General features: G+C 48.1%; 1 protein-coding gene across 1 annotated transcript; it reads left to right on the top strand.

Annotated features, from left to right (window-relative positions):
- The first annotated feature begins 20,548 nt into the window (after positions 1 to 20,548).
- Positions 20,549 to 22,639, top strand: ZG16 (zymogen granule protein 16). The gene is made up of 4 exons (XM_012464477.2): positions 20,549 to 20,570; positions 21,517 to 21,584; positions 21,769 to 21,901; positions 22,231 to 22,639. The coding sequence occupies exons 2-4, from the start codon at positions 21,524 to 21,526 to the stop codon at positions 22,544 to 22,546; spliced, it is 510 nt and encodes a 169-aa protein (XP_012319900.1). The 5' UTR covers positions 20,549 to 20,570; positions 21,517 to 21,523; the 3' UTR covers positions 22,547 to 22,639.
- Positions 22,640 to 25,259: the final 2,620 nt, after the last annotated feature.

Genomic DNA, 25,259 nt, shown 5'->3' with positions numbered 1-25,259 from the left:
GGGTCATTTGTTCCTTTCTTTCTTTTTGTAAATTAAAAGAAAAAAAAATTTTTTTTTTTTTTGAGACGGAGTTTCACTCTTGTTACCCAGGCTGGAGTGCAATGGCGCCATCTCGGCTCACCGCAACCTCCGCCTCCTGGGTTCAGGCAATTCTCCTGCCTCAGCCTCCTGAGTAGCTGGGATTACAGGCATGCGCCACCATGCCCAGCTAATTTTTGTATTTTCAGTAGAGACGGGGTTTCACCGTGTTGACCAGGATGGTCTCGATCTCTTGACCTCGTGATCCACCCACCTCAGCTTCCCAAAGTGCTGGGATTATAGGCGTGAGCCACCACACTAGACCTTTGTTTGTTTGTTTGTTTTGTTTTTATTTTTTAGGACAAGATCTTGCTCTGCCACCCAGACCAGAGTGCAGTGGCGTGATCTCAGCTCATTGAAGCCTCGTCCTCCTGTGCTCAAGTGATCCTCCCACCTCAGCCTCCCGAAGTACTGAGATTACAGGTGTGAACTACCACACTAGACTACTTTTTTGTTTTACTTTTTAGGGACAAGGTCTTGCTCTGTCACCCAGGCCAGAGTGCAGTGGCATGATCTCAGGTCACTGCAGCCTCAACCTCCTAGGCTCAAGTGATCCTCCCACTTCAGACTCCCAAAGTGCTGGAATTGCAGGCATGAGCCACTGTGCCTGGCCAGAGCAGAATCTGAACCCAGATCCAACCATCTCCAAAGTCCTCCATCCACTGAATGAATTACTTATTAAGTATGTCAATCCCATGAGACTTTTTTTTTTTTTTTGAGACAGAGTCTCACTCTGTTGCCCAGGCTGGAGTGCAATGTCATGATGTAGGCTCACTGCAACCTCCGATTCCCAGGTTCAAGTGATTCTCCTGCTTCACCGTTCTAAGTAGCTGGGATTACAGGCGCCCACGACCACGCCCAGCTAATTTTTTGTATTTGTAGTAGAGACGGGTTTCACTGTGTTGGTCAGGCTGGTCTTGAACTCCTGATCTCAGGTGATCCACTCACCTCAGCCTCCCAAAGTGCTGGGATTACAGACTTGAGCCACTGCACCTGGCCCCGTGAGACATTTAAATCTTCAAGAAGAGGGTCCAGGGCTTCCAGCTGTTCTTCCCATCACCCTCATCCCTCAGCTAAAAGTTCCAGTCTCACTCAGAGCCTTCTTGCTGCCAACAGGGAACAAAATCAGAGCTGAGCTCAGGACAGTTCTGTCACTGCCCCGGGCTGGCCAGGTCTCTCTTGTCCTTGGCTGTCAAGATTCCAAACTTGAGAGCTGAGAAAAATGATGGGAATGAGTTAGAAAGGTTCCAAGTGCCGCCTCTCTGGAGGAAATCCAGGGTGGAACAAGCTGGGCTTTACAGCCAGTTAGCCCTAAGATTAAATCTGAGCTTCCCTGTTTACTGTGAGACTCTTAGCAACCTACTTGTGTCTGAATTTCTATTTTTCACTAATTCCCAGTGTGAATGGCCGTTGGGAGAATAATAATAGTTTATTTATTTATTTATTTAATTTTGAGACAGAGTCTCCCTCTGTTGCCCAGGCTGGAGTGCAGTGGCGTAATCTCAGCTCACCACAACCTCTGCCTCCTGGGTTCAAGTGATTCTCCTGCCTCAGCTTCCCAAGTAGCTGGGATTACAGGCGTGTGCCACCATGCCTGGCCAATTTTTTTGTATTTTTAAAAGAGGCGTGCTTTCACTGTGTTGGCCAGGCTGGTCTTGAACTCCTGACCTCAAATGATCCACTCACCTTGGCCTCCCAAAGTGCTGGGACTACACGCGTGAGCCACTGCACCTGGCCCGAATAATACTAGTTTAGATAAATCACTTCATGAAGTGGGCATGCAACTGTTTGTTCCCTCCCACGTTGACCCAGCAATGCTCGTCATCTCTGAAAGACCACCAAGGGACCTGCCCTCCACTTCATGGACCCACTTGAAACCTGGTCCATGCAGGCTTGCTCTACCTTGGCCATCACGTTCCCTAGGCACCAAGCCTCTCCTTTCTCCCACTCCACCTGCTGGCCCACCTGACGGCACTGGAGCCTGCACCCTGGAGTCCATCTCAGACTCCTCACCTGCCCCAACCTTACTTGGTTTCCTCTGTGATATCGACTTTGTCCACCACTTTTGCCAGCCTGGTCTGTCTGCCACGCCCTACCCATCCGTCTTCTACCTTGGATCTATGCAACCGCCTCCCTTTTGTCCTGTCCCCGGGGTGGTGAGCCTCCAGGGTCTGCAGCCCCAGCTGCCCTGATCCTTTCCTCTTGATGCAAAGGAAGATGTGTTCATTCTGTACCCACTGCCGATCTCGCTCCTCTGTCCAAACATCTCCAGTCCTGTGCTACTGCCCTGGCCATAATTGTTTCCTTTTGTGTTGTTGTTGTTGTTTTTGTGAGACAAGGTCTCACTCTGTTGCTCAGGCTGGAGTGCAGTGGCATGATCTCGGCTCACTGCAACCTCTGCCTCCCCAGTTCAAGTGATTCTCCTGCCTCAGTTTCCCGAGTAGCTGGGATTACAGGCATGCGCCACCATGACCCACTAATTTTGTGTTTTTAGTAGAGATGGGATTTCTCCATGTTGGTCAAATTCTCAATCTTAGATGATCCACACCCCTCAGCCTCCCAAAATGCTGGGATTACATGCGTGAGCCACCACGCCTGGCCAAAGGCCAAAGCCTTTACTGAGTCCAGGATATTCCCCAGGCAGGTTTCCCACAGAGAGTTCTACTTTATTATTATTATTATTATTGTTATTATTTTGAGACAGGGCCTCCCTCTGTCACCCAGCCTGGAGCACGGTGGTTTGATCATAGCTCACTGCAGCCTCGAACTTCCAGGCTCCAGTGATCCTCCCATCTTAGCCCTCGAATAGCAGAGACTAGCGTGTACCACCAGGCCCAGCTAATTTTCTTACTTTTTGTAGAGATGGGGTCTCACTATGTTTCCCAGGGTGGTCTGGAACTCCTAGTCTCCAGCAATCCACCCACCTCAGCCTCTCAGAATGCTAGAACTCCTGGGTTTAAACAATCCTCCCACCTCAGCCTCCCAAAATGCTGGAACTCCTGGGCTCAAGCAATCCTCTCACCTCAGCCTTCCAAAGTGGTGGGATTATAGGCATAAGCCACAGTGCCCAGTCCTGCAGGAGGTTCTGGCCAGTGGGTTAAAGCAAGCAGGGGCTAGGAGCAGTGACTCACACCTGTAATTCCAGCACTTTGGGAGGCTGAGGTGGGAGGATCACTTGAGCCCACGAGTTCCGGACTAGCCTGGGCAACATAGTGAGATTCCGTCTCTAAATAAAAAAATATATAAATAAAAGCAGACATGAGTTCCAGGAGACACACTGGGACGGAGAGGTGGGCACTGTGGCATCCATGCAGAGGCAGGGGGTGGTCAGTGGGGGGAGGCAAACAGGTTGCGTCTGTCCCGTAGGCAGGTGGTTACCAGGAGGTAGTTATAGAAGGGAGATAGGTAGATAGCTATTGGATGGATCACCATGAGGCATGGGGAGGAGCTGGAGCGCTTGAAACTGGCAAGGGTGGCTGGGCATGGTGGCTCATGCCTATAATCCCAGCACTTTGGAAGGCCGAGGTGGGCAGATCACAAGGTCAAGAGTTCAAGATCAGACTGGCCAACATGGTGAAACCCCATCTCTATTAAAAAATACAAAAATTAGCTGGGTGGCTTGTGCCTGTAATCCCAGCTACTTGGGAGGCTGAGGTAGGAGAATTGCTTGAACTGGGACCTGGGAGGAAGAGGTTACAGTGAGCCCAGATCGCTCCACTGCTCTCCAGCCTGGGCTACAGAGCAAGACTCCATCTCAAAAAAAAAAAGAAACTGGCAAGGGTAACTAGACCCCAGTCCATAACAGGCTCCTTCCATTATGAGAAAGCTCAAATTATATTCAAGATAGTTGCCGAGGCAACATAAAATTATAAGAACTCACTACACTCTGATCTCAAAGGCTGAAATCTTTTCACTCTGCAATTCTGGCATCGGCGACCACACTTCCCTGGCCACAGGCAGGGTCCCCATCCCTCCTTTCTGCTCGACTGTGTCGGGAATGGCCCCGTTGTACTTACTGAACTGCAAAGAAATCTTCCTTGATGCTTGTCCCTCAGAGGCTGTGAGCCTCTCCAGGGCAGAAAACATTTACTTCATTTCCATCTTCCTAGTGTCCTCAGCAAGAGCTTTTGATTGCTCGAAGCTGAAGCTGTCTTTGCCTGTGTCCTTATTCTTTTCTAAAATGAGGGACAACAAGATTATCTTTCCCCTGCTTTGTCTTGCTTCCTTTACTGGGCCAGAGACACAAACCTCCCTCCACCACTGGGAACCCAGCCTGTGAGCTGGCAGGGACAGCTCCTCCCACACAGAGGGTGGGGGTGGGAGCCACCACTCGTTCCTTTAAAAAATGACTGGACCTGCCGGCACAGTGGCTCACATCTGTAATCATAGCACTTTGGGAGGCTGAGGCGGGCGGATCACCTGAGCTCAGGAGTCCTAGACCAGCCTGGCCAACATAGTGAAACCCCATCTCTACTAAAAATACAAAAATTAGCCAGGGGTGGTGGCGCATGCCTGTAATCTCAGCTACCTGGGAGGCTGAGGCAGGAGAATCGATGGAACCCAGGAGGCAGGGGTTGCAGTGACCTGAGATCGTGCCATTGCACTCCAGTCTGGGCGACAAGCGTGAGACTCCATCTCAAAAAAAAAAAAAAAAAAAACTGGACATGAACAAAGTGGTGATAGAAAAGATATAAATCTCCCAAACTTGGTGCAATTGGGGCAAACTTGAGAAGCACAGTGGACAAAGCCAATATCACAGAGGAAATCAGTGATTCTGGCTTCAGCTTCGGTTGCCCTGTCGAGCATTCAACTGGGAAGGAAAAGAACAAAATGGAAGTCGACATATGGAAGGCCAGGAATACATCATTACCTAAAATATGAGAAGTAACGAGGCCTTTGGTGATCTTCCCAGCTCCACGGCTTGCGCTACTTCCTAGCGCACTAGGCTGTGCTGTTTCACCTGTGTGCTCCGGATGCCCAGAGAACACTTCCCAGGCACGCACCATGCACTGCCGTTTCGTTCTCACAGCCACACGGAGGGGTCATTACAGCTATCACCTGCTTTACAGAAGCACAGAGAAGTAAAATAACGTGACCAAGGTACTAGACTGGATTCCAGCACAGCCTGGCTCCAGAGTCTGTGCTCTTTACCAGCATGCCACACCGCCTCTGTCTTGACGCATTTGCAAAACACCTCATGCGTGAGAGCAGATGACTGCCTGAACCTGTGTGCTTTAGGAAGGAAACCAAATCTGCTCATATTTTTAGATGAATTCTTCCTGACACAAAGCAAGAATAGGTGCATCCTGGTGGAAGGACCTCACCTCCTTCCCACTTTGACAGCTGCGTACCCAGCGTAGTTGTGCACTAGATATGGCTGATTCTAAACGCTTGGATAGATGGGGAATTCATCCCTTTGTTAAAATACAGATCATCATGCCTGTAATCCTAGCACTTTGAGAGGCCGAGGTGGGAGACTTGTCTGAGATCAGGAGTTCGAGATCAGCCTGGGCAACAAGGTGAAATCCTGTCACTACTAAAATATAAAAAATTAGCCAGGCGTGGTGGCACGTGCCTGTAATCCCAGCTATCAGGAAGGCTGAGGCATGAGAATCACTTGAACCTGAGAGGCAGAGGCTGCAGTGAGCTGAGATCGTGCCACCGTACACCAGCCTGGGCAACAGAGTAGGACACTGTCTCAAAAAAATAAAAATTAAAATTAAAAAACATAGATCATAAGACTGATGGCATGAACTCTATGTGGCAATAAGATGCCAAATTATAAACCAGACTTAAGGCCATGCCAGGAAGGGTTAAGTCACACACTCCTAGGCTTTATGCAAACGTACCCCTTAAGCCCAGGGAACCTGAGATGCTGCAGAAAGAGATTGACAAACCTAGTTTCTTAGAAACATTTAATAGGAACTTATAAATTCTCTGTGCCTTGGGCAGCATTGAGACAAGAAGGTGGATGCCTGCACCATTACCCTGCAAACTCAGGGCTTAGCGACTGTAGGGTAGGGGCGGTTCGGGAGGGATGTGCAGGGTGCTTAAAGTAGGACAACATGAAGGTCATTTGACCCAAGGGCAGGATTTACAGCAAGTACCTGCTCTTACACGGGGAACGAAGGATAAACCTGAAATCTTACAGGCCTTCCTGAAACAGGTTGATCAAAAACTAACATGGCAGGCTGGGCCCAGTGGCTCATGCCTGTAACCCCAGCACTTTGAGAGGCTGAGTTAGGCGGATTACCTGAGGTCAGGAGTTCAAGACCAGCCTGGCCAGCATGGTGAAACCCTGTCTCTATTAAAAATACAAAAAATTATCTGGACATGGTGGCAGGCACCTGTAATTCCAGCTACTTGGGAGGCTGAGGCAAGAGAATCTCTTGAACCCGGGAGATGGAGGTTGTAGTGAGCCAAGACTGCATCACTGCACTCCAGCCTGGCTAACAAGAATGAAACTCCATCTCAAAAAAAAAAAAGACCAGCTTGGCTAACATGGTAAAACCCTGTCTCTACTAAAAATACAAAAATTAGCCAGGTATGGTAGTGCGTGCCTGGAATCCCAGCTACTCAGGAGGCTGAGGCAGTAGACTTGCTTGAACCTGGGAGATGGAGGTTGCAGTGAGCTGAGATCGCACCACTGCCCTCTAGCCTGAGCAACAGAGTGAGACTCTGTCTCAAAAAAAAAAAAACCTAACTAACATGGCAGATTAGCATCCAAGATGGAGTTGCTTTTGCCTCCACACTCCACCCTACAATCCGGCTCTTATAATCTCAGGGCCCTCCTCTTCCATGATGGTCCCTGAGCCTTTAGGAAGGACGCATGATACAGCATAGCTTTAGCAGCAGTGAGCTGGTGATGGAAAGCAGATTGGGCCCAGTGGAATTGAACCCAAAGGAGGCAAATTCACAGGCTCTGTTGAATCATCTCTAGTCTTTGAAATACCACTCAAAAGTAAAACAACAAGAGATATACAACATTAATAATTTAAATAGCAGAAATAGAGTGCACACAAGAATTACAATCAAAAGAGAATTTTAATGCCAAAACAACACCTCCAAATAAGAATTCATCCTATGAGGGAGACAGCTAAAAGCATCATGAAGAAAATTAAAGCCCAGATCTTCTTTAGAGACTTGTTACAGCTGGGAAATAATTCAGGATTAGTCCAAATTGTATTCAAATAATAAAAACTCAAAAACAATGGTCAGGTCTAGAATCTAAATTTTTCTCTCTCCAGTTTCTCCATTTCTACTAAGTATAAGTAATAGCAGAACCAATTTGCTTGCAAGAAAAATCTTAGTCTTATTATATTTGGCATGGTTATCTACATAAATTGTGGCAAGAATAGATATCAGATATATAAGATTTTAAAGTTGATTTTGCTGAAACTTTTTTCTTTCCTTTTTTTTTTTTTTTTTTTTGAAATGGAGTCTCAACTCTGTTGCCCAGACTGGAGTGCAGTGGTGAGATCTCGGCTCACTGCAACCTCCACCTCCCAGGTTCCAGTGATTCTCCCACCTTAGCCTCCCAAGTAGCTGGAATTACAGGCATGCACCACCACACCCAGCTAATTTTTGTATTTTTAGTAGAGATGGGGTTTCACCGTGTTGGCCAGGCTGGTCTCGAACTTCTGACTTCAGGTGATCTGCCCACTCAGCCTCCCAAAGTGTTGGGATTACAGGCATGAGCCTCCACACTCGACTTGCTGGAACTTTTATAAGGAATTTTAGATTTGGCTTTTTTTCTTTCTTTCTCTTTTATTTTTTGAGACAGGGTCTTGCTCTGTCACCCAGGCTGGAATGCAGTGGCACAGTCTTGGCTCACTGCAGCCTTGATGTCCTGGGCTCAGGCAATCCTCCAGCCTCAGCCTCCTGAGTAGATAGTACTTGCAGGCATGTGCCAGCATGCCTGGCTGATTTTTAAAATTTTTATAGAGGCAGGGTCTTGCTATGTTGCCTAGTCTGTAACCCCAAGGCCAGAAGCACAGCCTTCAGACTATGCTTGAATACCTGTACAGATTCTTCTCTTCTCAAGGTCCAAGAATATCTTGTCCTGGGCCTGTTAGAAAGTGACATTCTTTATTTATCACAGGTCAGGAACCTTGTAAGGGAACCATTTAGACAAGGTACCAGGCCAGTCATTCCACAGGGCTTTTGATCAGCTCTAAAAAGTCAAATTCAGGCCGGGTGTGGTGGCTCATGTGTGTAATCCCAGCACTTTGGGAGGCTGAGGCAGGTGAATCAGAAAGTCAGGAGTTCAAGACCATCCTGACCAACATGGTGAAACCCCGTCTCTACTACAAATACAAAAATTAGCTGGGCATGGTGGCCCACACTTGTAATCTCAGCTACTCAGGAGGCTGAGGCAGGAGAATCACTTGAACCTGGGAGGTGGAGGTTGCAGTAAGCCGAGATTTTGCCACTGAACTCCAGGCTGGGCGACAGAGCAAGACTCTGTCAAAAAAAAAAAAAAAAAAAGTCAACTTCAATTCCTCAAAACAGTCCAATCATATCTGAAAATAAGTCATTCCAGTCAAAGCCTTGGTAAAACAATCTGTGTCTCCAGTTGGGTCCTTTTACAAAAAGAAACAGATTCTTACTGAACTTATGCAAATAACCATATTGCCATAAAATAAGAATACTCATGTATATTTTCCAAGTTTTGGAGAATTCAAGTAAAGAGAAAGGCAAATTTTGCTCACAAAAATATCCATTACTCAATCATTGTAAGCTATAAATAGCTTAAAGGGGAAAAAATATTTTCTTGACTCTTCTTGAACCAGAGTAAAGCCTTCCAAACAGGTCCATTCACCTCGGAACTGCTGTCCACAACCAAGCAGCTGCTTGTCAGTCAGGTGAGAGCTGCTTATTGGGCACTGTAGAATCCAGCAGCTCCTCACACAGTTCCAGAGCCAGTTCTAGGGAAAAAGAGGCTTGCACTCCCCAGGTAGCAGAATCCTATATAAACCATTTCAATGTTTTGGCTTTTTTTTTTTTTTCCAAGATGGAGTCTCCCTCCGTCACCCAGGCTGGAGTGCAGTGGTGTGATCTCAGCTCACTGCAACCCCCACCTCCCAAGTTCAAGCTTCTCCTGCCTCAGTCTCCCCAGTAGCTGGGATTACAGGCACCCACCACCACATCTGGTTAATTTTTGTATTTTTAGTAGAGACAGGGTTTCACTATTATGGCCAGGCTGGTCTCAAATTCCTGACCTCAGGTAATCCACCCACCTTGGCCTTCCAAAGTGCTGGGATTACAGGCGTGAGCCACCACGTCTGGCCCCATTCAGTGTTATGATGAAACTCTTTTGGGCACTGCCACCCTGTTAGCATAAGGGTGAATTCCTTTCACATTCCATAGCAAGGCAATAAATGCCTCTCAAATGGAAATTCTCTGTTCCAAAGTCCCAGTCATCATTGTGAGGAGATGCTCACATGCTTTTGCCGTAAGCTGCAGTAAATCCTCCGCAAACAGCTGCCTAGAGAGGGTTCCTCCTACCCACACTCCAGCTGCTACTCCATGCCCTGTGGGCTTGGGCAGTCTTACTGGTTCTCATTTAGCAGGTCCCATCAATATTGCTTGAAGAGTGGATTTACATGCCTTCTGGTTGGCAGGAATAGGTAGGGGTAACATTTCCCAGTCAGATCCAGTGTTCATTCCCATAAAACATTTAGGCAAAGGAGACACAACTACTTTATGTGAAGCCTGTTTAAACATTTCAACTTTCTTAATCCCATCAACCTCTATATTTTAGTTTTAGGAATTTTATTTTACACCCCCCGACCATTTTACTCTCTCGTGAGAAAGGATTTGGGTTCCCAGCAGGGGTTGAGCCCAGGGACTACGGCCCTTTAATAAAAAAAAATTTTTTTTTTTGAGACAAAGTCTTGCTCTGTTGCCCAGGCAAATTAAACATACACAAAATTCTTCTTCCAGTCTTACGATGCATTTGACAAGATCTCTAGTATCTACTAAAGCTAACCCATGAAATAGTGGATGAGTACGATAAAGGCTGTACAGATCTTTATCTGAAAGAGGCCGGAAAAAAAAAGACCAGAGTATTTTGTGAAAATCTAAAGGGAGAATAAACATTTCGCTCACTACCTACCATGCGCCAGGCCTATACCAGGGGATTGACAAAAATTAGTGGGTCTTATGACCTCCAATTTACAGATGAAAAAACTGAATATCAGTGGGTTACATGGTAGGGAAGGGCTGGAGCCAGCGGTTAAACCTATGTATCTGTTAAAAGAAACACTTAAGACAAATTAAATTTAACAGAGTTTAATTGAGCAAAGAACAATGCATGAATCAGGCAGCTCCTTGAACCAGCATAGGTTCAGAGAAACTACGGGGCTGCCACAGGGTTGGCTAATAATCACAGACGGAAAAAGGAAAGAGACATACGGAAAATGGAAATGAGATAAAGAAATAGATTGATTAAGCTTCGGCACTTGCCTTTTTTGAACATGGTTTGAACAGTTGGCCACTTGTGATTGGCCAAAACTCTGTGATTGGTATAAGAGGAGGTTATAGTCTATTTACACATCCAGTTAGGTCACTAGATGAGAAGAAAACTTTGGGCCTAAATTAAAATATGTAAGGAGGCAGTTTTAGGCTAAACTTAATTTAACAATTATCTTGATCAGGTGAGGTGGCTCACGCCTGTAATCTCAGTACTTTGGGAGGCCAAGGCGGGGGGAGTACCTGAGGTCAGGAGTTTGAGACCAGCCTGGCCAACATGGTGAAACCTCGTCTCTACTAAAAATACAAAAATTAGCCGGGCATGGTGGAGGGCGCCTGCAACTCCAAGTACTTAGGAGGCTGAGGCACAAGAACTGCTTGAACCCGGGAGGCGGAGGTTGCAGTGAGCTGAAATGGTGCCACTGCACTCCAGTCTGGGAGACAAGAGCTAAACTCAGTCTCAAAAAAACAAAACAAAGAAAACCAATTATCTCCTTTTGGCCAACTTTCAATTCTGAGAGATTGAGCAAAACTTTAGGCATTGACATCACTCTGTCACCATCATGAATGGACTTTTTTGGTCTAAAATCCCACTGGGAAACAGAGCAGAGGGTTTTGTAAGGTGGGAGTAAGGAAACAGAACGATAGGGAAAAACCTGGTTATTTTGGGTTACTTTTTGGGGAAGGGTTGGAGCAGAGGGGAGTTCCTTATACTGGAATTTCTTGTTTTCAGGAGGAAAACACTGGTCTATTTTGAGGTCTCTCTGCTTTCTTTAAAGTTTCAGTTTGATTATGTAGCATGGGTGACTCCATTTTGGTTTGGTCTACTGGGGGGTCTAGTTCAGGAGCTCAGGCCAGAAAAACAGCCTCCTATAACTTTATTTAACATCTCTTTATTATTGAAAAAGGAAATAAAAAAAAAAGAAATAAGAAAAAAACATCTTTTTATAATGCAACATTCTGTCCACCAATGCTTGGTGTATGACTATAGGTGTCTGGCTTAAAAAATGATTAACAAGGTACACTTACCTACCTTGAATCTGGGCCCCTGCAGCCTCTCTTGTACTACTGTGGCCACCCAAGCTGCCCTGAGGTGTCCCAATGAGGTGGCTCGCATCTGTAATCCCAGCACTTTGGGAGGCTGAGGTGGGAGGATCACTTGAGCCAGGAGTTCAAGACCAGCCTGAGCAACATAGTGAGACCTCATCTCTACAAAAAATAAAAATACAAAAATTAGCTGGGGGTGGTCCCAGCTTCTTGGGAGGTTGAGGTGGGAGGATCAATAGAGCCCGGGAGGTGGAGGCTACAATGAGCTGTAATAGTGCCACTGCACTCCAGCCTGGGTGACAGAGTTGGATTCTGTTTCAAAAAAGAAAAAAATAAATAAAAGTGAATAAGAAAGTAAAGAAAACCCAAATACAAACCCTGCAAGAAGAGAGACAGAGGTGTGGAAAGATGAAGGAGGAACAGTTAGTAGAAGTCTCGCTGTAGCCTGGACCCAAGGTGCTGGATTCACTGGACAATCATCCATGGATATTTACTCTGTGCCAGGTGTGATGCCAGGCTCTGGGAATACAAAGATTACTCAGCCACGGGCCCTGCCTTAGAATGAGCTCTCGGTTTAGTGGAGGAGGTTTGCAATGTAAACAGATAAATTACAGTGTAGGGTAATTAGAACCATAATAAAATAATGTAGGAAGCACACAGAAGCCAAAGAAAGGAATGATAAATTGTATTTGAAGAGGAGGAGCTGGGAGGAAAAGAGAGCTGAGGCCTTCCTGCAAAGAGGCTGGGTGGTGGTGCAGGGTGGTGGTGGCACCCTCTGAATAACCTGGAGGCTGCCGGGTGGGTAGAAGGACGAGAGCATTTTGTCAGCTGGAGTCTCTGCATGAGTAGAGTTGAAGATCAGCCAGTGCAGGCCACTATGGGGCTGGCGTGTGGGGCACAGAGGTAGCGGGCAGGGGAGTGCAGGACTCCCCTTGGCAACCTGGTGAAGTCACTTCTGCCCACTACGCTTTAGTTGATTCATTAGAGCAGCTAGGAGTGAACAGAAAAGCAGTGCTCAAGTTCGTTTTTGCCGTCAGACCCTTCGTCCAGATGAAAACATGCGCAACACGCACCAAGGCCAATGTGTAAATAGGAAGTAGAGAAGTTCTTTTTTCTTATCAGAAAACAGATCTCCCACTGTTTGGAAATATATTTTGAAACTTTTTTTTTTTTTTTGAGATGGAGTTTCACGCTTGTCGCCCAGGCTGGAGTGCCACGGTGCAATCTTGGCACATTGCAACCTCCGCCTTCTGGGTTCAAGCAATTCTCTGCCTCAGACTCCTGAGTAGCTGGGATTACACCTGTGTGGCATGCACCACCACACCTGGCTAATTTTTGCATTTTTAGTAGAGATGGGATTTTACCGTGTTGGCCAGGTTGGTCTTGAACTCTTAACCTCAGGTGATCTGCCTGCCTTGGCCTCTCAAAGTGCTGGGATTATAGGCATGAGCCACCACACCTGGCATTTTTTATTATTTTATTTTTTAATACAGACAGGGACAGGGGTCTCACTATGTTGCCCAAGCTGGACTTGAACTGTTGGCCTCAAGCAATCCTCCTGTGAGCCACTGTGCCCAGTCTTGAAACATTTTCTCTCTCTCTCTTTTTTTTTCTGTGAGACAGGGTCTTACCTGTCGCCCAGGCTGGAGTGCAGTGGCATGATTGTAACTCTCTGCAGCCTCAAATTCATGGGCTCAAACAATCTTTCCACCTCAGTCCTCCAAGTATCTGAGACTATGGGTGTGCACCACCATGCCCAGATAATTTTTTTTTTTTTTGAGATGGAGTCTCGCTCTGTTGCCCAGGCTGGAGTGCAATGGTGCAACCTCTGCTCACTGCAAACTCTGACTCCTGGGTTCAAGCGATTCTCCTGCCTCAGCCTCCCAAGTAGCTGCAGCAGATTACAGGTGTCCATCACCACGCCCAGCTAATTTTTGTATTTTTAGTAGACATGGGGTTTCACAATGTTGGCTAGGCTGGTCTCAAAATCCTGACCTCAATGATCCGCCTGCCTTGGACTCCCAAAGTGCTGAGATTACAGGCATGGACCACAGGTGGTCAAAACCTTCTGGATGGAGGTGGAGAGGCAGATCTCACCATAGGTCTGAAATTGCATCAAGACTTTGAAAGGAGGGCAAAGCTGTTTCACATGAGACAGGGAGGAGCTTTCAGGGCAATCCTAGAGGGGAGGGGAGAGGGTCACACCACAGCTGCCATGGTCCCCCATCTCCACTCTTACCCTGCCCAAGTCCCTCCTCCACTTTATCAAAATCAGGAGAGAGCAATCCTTCTAAAACGCAACTATGAGCATGTACCCCTCTGTTCAAAATCCTTCCATGACTCCCTTCACTGTGAGAAAAGAAGCCAAACTCCTGACCACACTTCCCAGGCCCTGCACCCTCTGCCCACTGGCTGTTGCCCAGGATTCACAGGTTGGCTTCCCTCACTTCCCTCCAGCCACCTTCCTCTCTTCATGATTTCCAAATTCATCACACTCACACTTCCAGCACAGGGCTTTGGAAGGTGTTGTTGCTCTGCCTGGACCGCTCTTCATCCATAGCTCTCTCCATCACTTCAATCTGGCCTCTTCCCAAATGATACCTGAGCAGAGACACGTTCCAGCTAAAAAAACAGCTTCCACTGGGCATGGTGGCTCATGCCTGTAATCCCAGCACTTTGGGAGTCAGAGGCGGGTGGATCACCTGAGGTCAGGAGCTCCAGACCAGCCTGACCAACGTGGAGAAACCCTGTCTCTACTAAAAATATAAAAATTAGCCGGGTGTGGTGGTGAATGCCTGTAATCCCAGCTACTCAGGAGTCTGAGGTAGGAGAATAGCTTGAACCCAGGAGGTGGAGGTTGCGGTGAGCCGAGATCGCGTCATTGCACTCCAGCCTGGGCAACGAGAGCGAAACTCTGCCTCAAAAAAAGAAAAAGAAAAAAAAGCAGCTTCCCCCTTTCTCTTCAAGCTCTCATTCTGTTCTGTTTATTTTGTACCGCTCACTGCTCGCTGACATACTGTGCAGTAACTTATTTATTAATTTGCCTGACTGCCCCCACTGAAGTGAAAGCTCTGTTGGGGCTCAGAAAATGACACCCCAAAACACAGCACTTTGACATTTTGAACTAAAGCAGCAGCCTCAAGGTCTCTCTGACCTTCCCCGCCCTGCTTCTGTCTCTCAAACCGCTGTCTCTCCCAAAGCACAGAATGAGGCTTTCTCTGATATTCCCTCATCTACCTTAAGACTGGACCTGCCGAAGAGAACATCGTTGCCTTCTACTTCACCCTGCCCCACCAAAACCTCGTTATCTAAGGCAGAAAATAAGAATGAAGAATGCGGCCAGGTGCGGTGGCTCACGCCTCTCAGCACTTTGGGAGGCTGAGACGGGCGTATCACCTGAGGTCAGGAGTTCAAGACCAGCCTGGCCAACATGGTGAAACCCTGTCTTTAAAAAAAAAAAAAAAAAAAAAAAACTGAAGAATGCAACCAAACTTAATTAGGCTCATTCAAATTCCAAAGAGAATAATTTACAAGTTAATTCCTCTATCTCGGTTTCATTCATTTCTTTTCCTTTTTCTTTTTTTTTTTTTTGAGACGGAGTTTCGCTCTTCTTACCCAGGCTGGAGTGCAATGGCGCGATCTCGGCTCGCTGCAACCTCTGCCTCTTGGGTTCAGGCAATTCTCCTGCCTCAGCCTCCCGAGTAGCTGGGATTACATGCACGCGCCACCATGCCCAGCTAATTTTTTGTATTTTTAGTAGAGACGGGGTTTCACCATGTTGACCAGGATGGTCTCGATCTCTTGACCTCGTGATCCACCCACCTCGGCCTCTCAAAGTGCTGGGATTACAGGCGTGAGCCACCGCGCCCGGTGAAACCCTGTCTTAAAAAAAAAAAAAAACTGAAGAATGCAACCAAACTTAATTAGGCTCATTCAAATTCCAAAGAGAATAATTTACACGTTAATTCCTCTATCTCGGGTTCATTCATTTCTTTTTCTTTTCTTTTCTTTTTTTTTTTTGAGACAGAGTTTTGCTCTTGTTACCCAGGCTGGAGTGCAATGGCGCGATCTCGGCTCGCTGCAACCTCTGCCTCTTGGGTTCAGGCAATTCTCCTGCCTCAGCCTCCTGAGTAGCTGGGATTACAGGTATGCGCCACCATGCCCAGCTAATTTTTTGTATTTTTAGTAGAGACGGGGTTTCACCATGTTGACCAGGATGGTCTCGATGTCTTGGACCTCGTGATCCACCCGCCTCGGCCTCCCAAAGTGCTGGGATTACAGGCATAAGCCACCGCGCTCGGCCCTCATTCATTTTTCTTTTTTTTATTTTTTTGAGACAGAGGCTTGACATGTCGCCCAGGCTGGAGTGCAGTGGTGGGATTTCAGCTCACTGAAACCTCTACCTCCTGGGTTCAAGCAATTCTCCTGCCTCAGTCTTCCAAGTAGCTGGGATTACAGGTGTGTGCCACCATGCTCAGCTAATTTTGTATTTTGTATATATTTTTTTGGAGACAGAGTCTATCTCTGCCACCCAGGATGAAGTGCAGTGGCACAATCTTGGCTCACTTCAACCTCTGCCTCCCGGGTTCAAGCGATTCTCCTGCCTCAGCCTCCCCAGTAGCTGGGACTACAGTCACACATTGCCATGTCTGGCTAATTTTTTGTATTTTAGTAGAGACAGGGTTTCACCATGGTGCCAGGCTGGTCTTGAACTCCTGAGCTTAGGCAATCCACCCTCCTCAGCTTCCCAAAGTGCTGGGATTACAGGCGTGAGTCACACTGCACCTGGCTAATTTTGTATTTTTTTAGTAGAAATGGGATTTCACATGTTGGTCAGGCTGTCCAAACTCTTGATCTCAAGTGATCCACCTGCCTCGGCCTCCCAAAGTGCTGGGATTACAGGTGTGAGCCACCGCGGCCAGCCCCATTCATTGCCCCACAAAATCACATACTACCTCTCAACATTGCTACACCCCCGTTTCCCCTCCCTGTGAAGGAGGAGGCTACATAAGCGTCTGGACCGCATTGGGTTATTAGGTCATTGTTCTTCTGTGGTTCCCTCATGCTTGCACATGTGACATAAATTTTGTACACCTTTTTCTTCTATTAATTTGCCAACTGTCAGTTCCTTTTCGGGGAGCCCTTATAGGGCTAGAGAGCAGAGAAGAAGCTTTCCCTTGGCCCTACAGCTCCTTGAGGTTGGCTGCTGACTCTTCACCTTGCTGTCTCTCCAGCATCTAGGATGCTGCCTCCAACATAGAGATGCTTGATAAACATGTGTTCAGCCAGGCGCGGTGGCTCACGCCTGTAACCCCAGCACTTTGGGAGGCTGAGGATGGATCACGAGGCCAAGAGTTTCAGACCAGCCTGGCCAACGTGGTAAAACCCCATCTCTACTGAAATACAAAAATTAGCCAGGCGTGGTGGCGGACACCTGTAATCCCAGTTACTTGGGAGGCTGAGGCAGGAGAATCGCCTGAACCCAAGAGGTGGAGGTTGCAGTGAGCCGAGAAAGGGCAGCAGAGCAAGACTCCATCATCTTGTGAAAAAAGAATATTAAAAAGACAAAAACAAACAAAGAAACAAACATGTTGAGTTGCTTTCTTTTGAGTGGCAGAAAGTTCTGGAAGGGCTTTGGACATTCATGCGTGCAGGCCCGGGAATGGAATGAGGTTTAAGGCAACTTCATCTAGAGTTTAGTGGGCAGGTAGGCCCTTGGCTGGTACACGGGTTAAATGTAAAGTAGCTCAAACAGGATCTGATGAGGCAGAAGCAGAAACGGGGCCTGGTGTCTCCCTGCCTTCACATTCTTCCTTCTGCCTCAGTCCCCACATCAGAGTGCACCCTAGAGGTCCAGCATTAGTGATAGGGCAGCTTTCCTTCTTTCTGGGATGGGCAGAAAATGGGCCTTGAGATTCCTCCCACCACAGGAAGGCATCACTTGCACTTTGGAGACTGAGGACTTGCTGTGGTGGAACAAGGAGCAGTCTCTGGCAATGGAGACTCTGGATCTCCATACAGGCAGGGTAGATGCAACGGAGTGGAACTGTGGCAAATGTGGGCCCCTCTGTCCTGAGGGTCCTGGATGTGTCATGTCTGGAAACATGAGGGCGTCCTTCCAAGGTGCCCACCTCGACCTCTCTGAGCTGCCATCTTTGACTTCTTGTGTTTGGTCACAGACTAGGTGTGATCTGTCCCTAAACAGAAGAAGACAGACAAGGATTACCAAGGAGAGAGGAAAGAGCTAGAGAGAGAGCTTGGGAGAGATGTAGGGACAAGGAAAGAAGAGGCAGAAGGAAAACGGCATAGAGAGAAGGAATATAAAAAAACTCAGGCCAGGAACAGTGGCTCGCACTGTAATTCCTGCACTTTGGGAGACCAAGGTGGATGGATCACCTGAGGTCAGGAGTTCAAGACCAGCCTGGCCAACATGGTAAACCCCATCTCTACTAAAAATACAAAAATTAGCTGGTCATAGTGATGGGCAACTGTAATCCCAGTTACTCGGGAGGCTGAGGCAGGAGAATCGCTTGAACCCCAGAGGCAGAGGTTGCAATGAGCTGAGATTGCGCCACTGCATTCCAGCCTAGGCAAGAGAGAGAGAGACTTCATCTAAAAAAAAAAAGGCCTGGCACAGCAGCTTACGCCTGTAATTCTGGCACTTTGGGAAGCCACGGTGGGCAGATCATGAGGCCAGGAAATCAAGACCATCCTGGCCAACATCATGAAAACCGATGTCTACTGAAATACAAAAAATTAGCCGGGTGTGGTGGCGTTCACCTGACTAGTCCCAGCTACTCAGGAAGGTGAGGCAGAGGAATTGCTTGAACCCTGGAGGCAGAGGTTGCAGTGAGCCCAGATCACACCACTGCATTCCAGCCTGGAGACAGAGCAAGACTCTGTCTTAAAAAAAAAAAAAAATCCTCAGTGCAGGGAAAGATCAAGACATAAAGGGAAGGAAAGTCAGCGGGAAAGAGAGAGGGTGACAGACACAAAACAAAATGGCTGGAATGAGGTGACAGTTATAACAGCAGGATGTGCTGACCTCGACCTTGGAGTGAAAGAGAAGGGGAGGGAGGAGTGAACATTGCATCTTTGGCTGCTGTTCTGTTTCTTTCCTAGAACTCACCACCCTGGGGCCCCACTATTTCCGGATACTCAGGGCAGGACTGCCTTTGCTATCTGGGATGGGTTCTTGGGCCCAGATGGTGAGCCTGTGAGGGGTGGGGTGCTCTGAAGTCCTGACTAGTCATTCATAACTGAGAGTACTTATTCCAGCCCCTTCTGGACCTCCATCCTTCCCCTTCTTGGACCTGCTGATTCAGAGAGGTCAGAGGGCCAGTCCAAGAGGGGTCAGGAACTAGGTCCCAGGAGTCTGTCCTAGGGGTTTTAGTCTGAGAGGAATCAGCCTGGAATCCCTAGTGAAAATCCTGAAACTGAAGGGCCTACAAAGAAAAACAAATCTATGACATCACCTCTGAGGAGGTTACAGACCTAAGAAAGAAGCAATGGCCCTGGGTGGCCTACAGCCCCAGAAGATTCAGTCATAGCGCCAGGGAGACCTGAGGGCCCAAAGCCCAGATTTACCCCCAGAGGAGCACCTGCAGACCTCCAGTTCCTCAGCTTCCCATTTCCCATTGGACTGACTCTGTTTCTGGGAGGGGGATCAGTACGTGTTCACTGTGCACCTGCAGCCCAAGTCATCGTTCTCAGAGAGAAATGGTTTGGGAAGGGTTTGCCATATCGAGGATAGATGGGTGGATGGAAAAAAAAGCAATGACAGCAAAATATTAACCATGGTGGAATCTACATGGTGGTTATATGAGTGCTCACTATACAATTCTTCTTTTATTATTTTGTTTTTTAGTGCTCCCACACTGTTGTGGGAGGGGAATCTGGAGGGGATATCCCCACAATTCTTTTTTTTTTTTTTCTTTTTTTGAGACACGATCTTTCCATCATGGCTCACTGCAACTTCGACCTCCTGGGCTCAAGTGATCCTCCTGCCTCAGCCTCCCGAGTAGCTGGGATTATAGGCACATTAGCCACCATGCCTGGCTAATTTTTTTGGTATTTTTAGTAGAGACGGAGTTTCGCCATGTTGGCCAGGATGGTCTCGAACTCCCACCTCAGTCTCCCAAAATGGATTACAGGCTTAAGTCACCGTGCCTGGCCACTATACAATTTTTTAAACTTTTATATGTGTTTGGACTTTTCATAATATTAGAAAAGGTAAAGAAAAAAGTGTCTGATGAATACTCGGCACTCCTAAGTATAAGGTTTGGGGAGTATATTCCTTTCTTGGGGAATCCACATTTTGAATGCCTGGGAAGGGCTCTGTTTGTCCTGACAGATGGCAGATTTCAGGTGAGAGCACCTACCAAGTCCAGAGGTGATAAGCTACTTTGCCCATCCAGAGCTGCTGGCCCTTCGATTGGCAACCTCAAGTTTACTATCCTTCTCCAGAGTGGACTCCACCCTACTACCTGTCACCCAGGCTGGAGTGCAGTGGTGCAATCTTGGCTCACCGCAGCCTCAACATCTCGGGCTCAGGCAATCCTCCCACCTCTCCCTCCTGAGTAGTTGAGGCTACAGGTGCTCGCCACTGTGCCCAGCTAATTTTTGTTTTTGTTTTTTGTTTTGATAGAGATGGTCTCGATATCTTGCCCAGGCTGAGCTAGAACTCCTGGCCTCAAGCAATCTGCCTCTGCCTCCCAAAGCATTGTAATGACAGGTGTGGGCCACCGCGCCCAGCCAGGATCTCCGAAGAATCTTACCCTACGATGTAGTATCTATTGACTATGGGGGAGAGGCAGGATAAGGTGTTCCGGACCCTGCCTGACACCTGATCCGAAGAGGTTGCTCGTGTTTGCTCAGGAGGTGAGGTTCACACGATAAGGGCAGGGGGAGGGCTTGGACCTGGTATAAAACATCTGGAAGTTTCCAGGGGGCTTTGCAACTGAAACTGCCAGGTAAGGGGTGACAGAGATGCCTGAATCTGAGTTGGGGGGCGGGAATTCAAATCTGAGCTGGAGAAGAGGATGCCTGGACGGAGTGGCAGGGAAGACTTGAGTTAATTGGGCTCCTGGATCTGTGCTAATCTTAGGTGCAAAGCTGTCTAGGTATCTGCTGAAGGACTGGGGACGCCTGGGATGTTCAGGGGAATGGAAACGGCTAGATGTGTGTTAGTGGAGAAAAGAATGGTGACACATAGACCAGGCACCTGGGGTCTAATATTCTGAGCTGGTCCCGACTCCTTCTGCAACTTCTCTGTCTGTTCCAGTTCCACCAGCGCTGCTTGGATACTGGTGCTGGCACAGTCCCTTCTGTCACCAACTTTGCTCCCCAGGTGACATAGAGGCACCTCTAAAATGCTTCTTTCCTTGAGACAGGTGGATCCTAGGGATTTAAACCATGCTCCAGGTGCCTCATAAGCCAGGCCAATCCACCACAGATGGTGAGGCTTTGCTCAGACTCCGGGCTCCGCAAACTCAGCCATCTCTGTGCTTGGGAGGCGTCCTCTGCTCTCTCCTTAGAAAACTCCTTTCCTGGCTATGGCCATACCAACCCAAATGTGCCTGAGCTTGGCTGATTTCAGAAAATGTTTCTGCTTTGTGCCAGGATGGAATAAGGTTTAATCCAGATAGTTAGGGTTCATCTTTAGGCTTGAGAGAAAAGAGGAGGGCTTGGCTACAGCCAGACCAGGAAGAGCTGGAGGGGTCAGGGACATTGAAGGTAGAATCAGGGAGCAAAAGGACTACAGGCGATGGACAGACATTTCTAAGCTCAAAACTGGGTCTGCTAGGTCTGAGTTGAAGGACGAGGTCTTGGTCTGAGCTGCAGGTCAGGAGTGCCTGGGTCAGTGAAGTCCACAAAGAAAAAGGTGAATCTTCATTTGCTCTTTTCTTTCCACTGCAGCCCCAGAATGTTGACGTTGACTGTTGCTCTCTTAGCTCTTCTCTGTGCCTCAGCCTCTGCCAATGCCAGTAAGTGAGATACCAGGAGCCTGGTAATGGGGACATGGGAAGGCAACCTTGGGCACTGCTGTTGGCCAAGGCTTTTGGAGGCTGGCTTGGGCTGGGGGAGCTGGGATGTGGGAGGAACAGGGGTGGTACAGAGAAACTGAACTCCTGGAAGATTTCTCCCTCTAACTCCTGCTTGCCCCTCCAGTTCAGGCCAGGTCTTCCTCCTATAGCGGAGAGTATGGAGGGGGTGGTGGAGAGCGATTCTCTCATTCTGGCAACCAGCTGGACGGCCCCATCACCGCCTTTCGGGTCCGAGTCAGCAGATACTACATCGTAGGGTAAGATTCTTTGAGATCCTGGCTGGGTGCAGTGGCTCACACTCGTCATTACAATGCTTTGGGAGGCAGAGGCAGACAGTGGCAAGCACCTGTAACCTCAACTACTCAGGAAGGAGAGGTGGGAGGATCGCCTGAGCCCAGGGTGCTGAAGCTGCAGTGAGCCAAGATTCCAACACTGCACTCCAGCCTGGGTGACAGAGTCTCTTAGTTGGCAAAATGAGTTGAAGTTCCCTGTAGGATCTTGCAGGGCAGGCTTCACAGTCTGTAGGACGAGTAGATCTGTCATCCCTCTCATCACCATTCTCCTTCCCTCCCCGCTTCTCCCCTAGTCTCCAGGTGCGTTATGGGACGGTGTGGAGCAACTATGTGGGTGGCTCCTCAGGAGACCTGGAGGAGATCTTTCTGCACCCTGGGGAATCCGTGATCCAGGTTTCTGGGAAGTACAAGCGCTACCTGAGGAAGCTGGTCTTTGTGACAGACAAGGGCCGCTATCTGCCTTTTGGGAAAGACACTGGCACAAGTTTCAATGCCGTCCCCTTGCATCCCAACACCGTGCTCCGATTCATCAGTGGCCGGTCTGGTTCCGTCATCGATGCCATTGGCCTGCACTGGGATGTCTACCCTAGTACCTGCAGCAGCTGCTGAGCCCCCTCCCCTTGGCAGGGGCACTGTGATAAGGAGTAAGAACTCACTTATCACTAACCCCCATCCAAATGGCTCAATAAAAAATATGGCTAAGGTTGGTGTGTGTGTGGGTATCTGCAGCTTCTGCCTCCTGACTCAGCCGGGGATGTGTGAATCTCACTTCTGGCTGGCTTTGGACATCAGTCTGGGAAGAGTGGGAAGATGAGGGAGAGGTGTGTAAGAATCCTGGGCTTTGTGCTATGATTTATCAAGAGGAGATGGGATTCTGGCTTGCATCAACGCTCTTCAAGGACAGCTCCTCAGAATGTTAATACAAACAGGAGTCCTAGATCTCCTGGGTTTTCTCCATGTTGGTCAGGCTGGTCTCGAACTCTCGACCTAGAGGAAGGCCTAGTTGTGGCTTATAAACCCCAGATGTCCCACCCTCCAGCTCTCTTCATCCCTGGTCCTCCCCTTGAGAAAGTGCTGAACTCACATGCTGTGTGTGAGTGGCTGGGACTATTCCCCTTTGTTCTTTCCCAAAACCCACCTAACTCTTGAAACTTAACTGAAGTCTGTGCCAGCCAGGCCCAGTTCCTCCCCCCGTTTACCCATGAGCCCCAGTGTCCTGCTAAGCCCTCTCAGATCTGGGATTCCTCCTTCCTCAGGAAGCCACCACCTTTTCCACAGTGGAAACCCTACCCACACCATGCTCTTAGGTTTTAGCCATCAGAAGGTTACAGTGGACTGGGGCAGGCTGACACCAGGCTGAACTCGTTAAGGAATGAATGGGAGTTGAGAAAACACAGGCGGCAAGAATCCGATCTTTCAAGAAGTTTGGTCTGGGCTGCCAGAAAATAGGCAAGTCAGTTATGGGGGGCGGTGTAAGGCAAAAGGGTTTTGTGTCTTTTTAAAATCCCAGACAGGAGAGTCATGAGCATGTTCACGTGATAAAGAGGAACAGAGAAAGAGGCTGAAGATTCTGGAAAGAGATCACTGATAAGGTCTCAAAAGAGATGGATGAGGATGATTTATGTAGTTGGGGCAAGAAATTTTAAGAAGGGAAGAAAATTAAAATGAGTGAAGGTATACGTTAGTTTTGTGAAAGTTATCAGCATCTGGCCAGGCACAGTGGCTCACACCTGTAATCCCAGCACTTTGGGAGACCGAGGCAGGAGTTGGAGACCAGCCTCCCAAAACCCCACCTCTACTAAAAATACAAAAATTAGCCAGGTGTGGTGGCAGGCACCTGTAATCCCAGCTATTTGCGAGGCTGAGGTACAAGAATCGCTTGAACGCTGGAGGCAGAGATGAGTTGAGATAGCACCACTGCACTCCAGCCTGGATGACAGAGCGAGACTCCATCTCAAAAAATTAAATTTTTTTAAAAGAACGTTATCAGTATCATAATGGAGTCACATATGTCATATTCTAACAAAATGGAACCAAACTGACACCTAAATTAAGTGTCACACCTGATAACACCTAGGAGGACTGGGTAGAGAATCAGTAGACAATGGCAGGGAGTAGCGGTTTACTGACTAAGGTCAGGTAAAAGGATCGCCCAGCAGACAGGTTCACACACTAGCTGAGAATGCTGGTCTTTGTGACAGACAAGAGCTGCTACCTGCCTCTTGGGAAACACAGGCACCAGTTTTATTTTTATTTTTTTTTGAAACAGAGTCTTTCTCTGTTCCCGAGGCTGGAGTACAATGGTGTGATCTCAGCTCACCGTAATCTCTGCCTCCTGAGTTCAAGTGATTCTCCTGCCTCAGCCTCCCGAGTAGCTGAGATTACATGCATGCACCACCACGTCTGGCTAATTTTGTATTTTTAGTAGAGATTAGGCTTCTCCATATTGGTCAGGCTGGTCTTGAACTCCCGACCTCAGGTGATGTGCCTGCCTTGGCCTCCCAAAGTGCTGGGATTACAGGTGTAAACCACCATGGCTGGCTGACACGAGTTTTAGTGCCATTCTCTTACACCCCAATACTGTGCTTTAACTCATCAGTTACAGTGCTGGATCCCTCATCACTACCAGTATGGTGCTGGCAATACATCTGCCCCAATGACTGCAGCAGCTGCGGCACCCCAGCCTCCTCTCTGGCAGGGGTGGGGAATGAAGACTTCTCTATCATTAACCTCCATGCACTTGGCTCAAGAAAAGGATATGGTGGCTGGGCAAGGGGGCTCACGCCTGTAATCCCAGCACTTTGGCGCTCAAGTCGGGAGGGTCACTTGAGCCCAGGAGTTCAAGGCCAGGTGGGCAACACAGCAATGTTTGTAGACAAAATGAGGAGTTGAAGTTTCCAGAAGGATCTTCTAGGCCTCACCCAACCTTCATGTGCAGTGGGACCGGCAAGAAATCTGTTACCCGTCACCAGTTTGAAGGTCTCAGTGTGTCATTTCTGAAAAGTTCAGGTCCCACCTGAGAAGCTGGTCTTTTTGAGGGACAAGGGCCACTGCCTCCTTTTGGGAAAGACATAGCGGCATGAATGTCAATGCTGGTGTCTCCCAACGTAGCATCACGCTCTGATTCATCAGTGATTCCCTAATCAATGCCATTGGCTTGTGCTAGGACCATCTATCCCAGCCTATCCAGTGACTTCAGCAGCTGTAGAGCCCCAGCCTCTTCTTTGGCAGGGGCACTGTGGTGAGGAGGGAGGATTCCCTTATTGCAAATCTCCATCCAATTGGTTCAATAAACAGATATGGTGGCCCAACGCTGTGGCTC

Source organism: Aotus nancymaae, unplaced genomic scaffold (genome assembly GCF_030222135.1).
Source record: "Aotus nancymaae isolate 86718 unplaced genomic scaffold, 86718_ANA_hifiasm-v0.15.2.pri h1tg000049l, whole genome shotgun sequence".
Lineage (NCBI taxonomy): Eukaryota > Metazoa > Chordata > Mammalia > Primates > Aotidae > Aotus > Aotus nancymaae.
The sequence above is the reverse complement of the archived record's forward strand: the minus strand, read 5'-3'. Positions and strand labels throughout refer to the sequence as shown.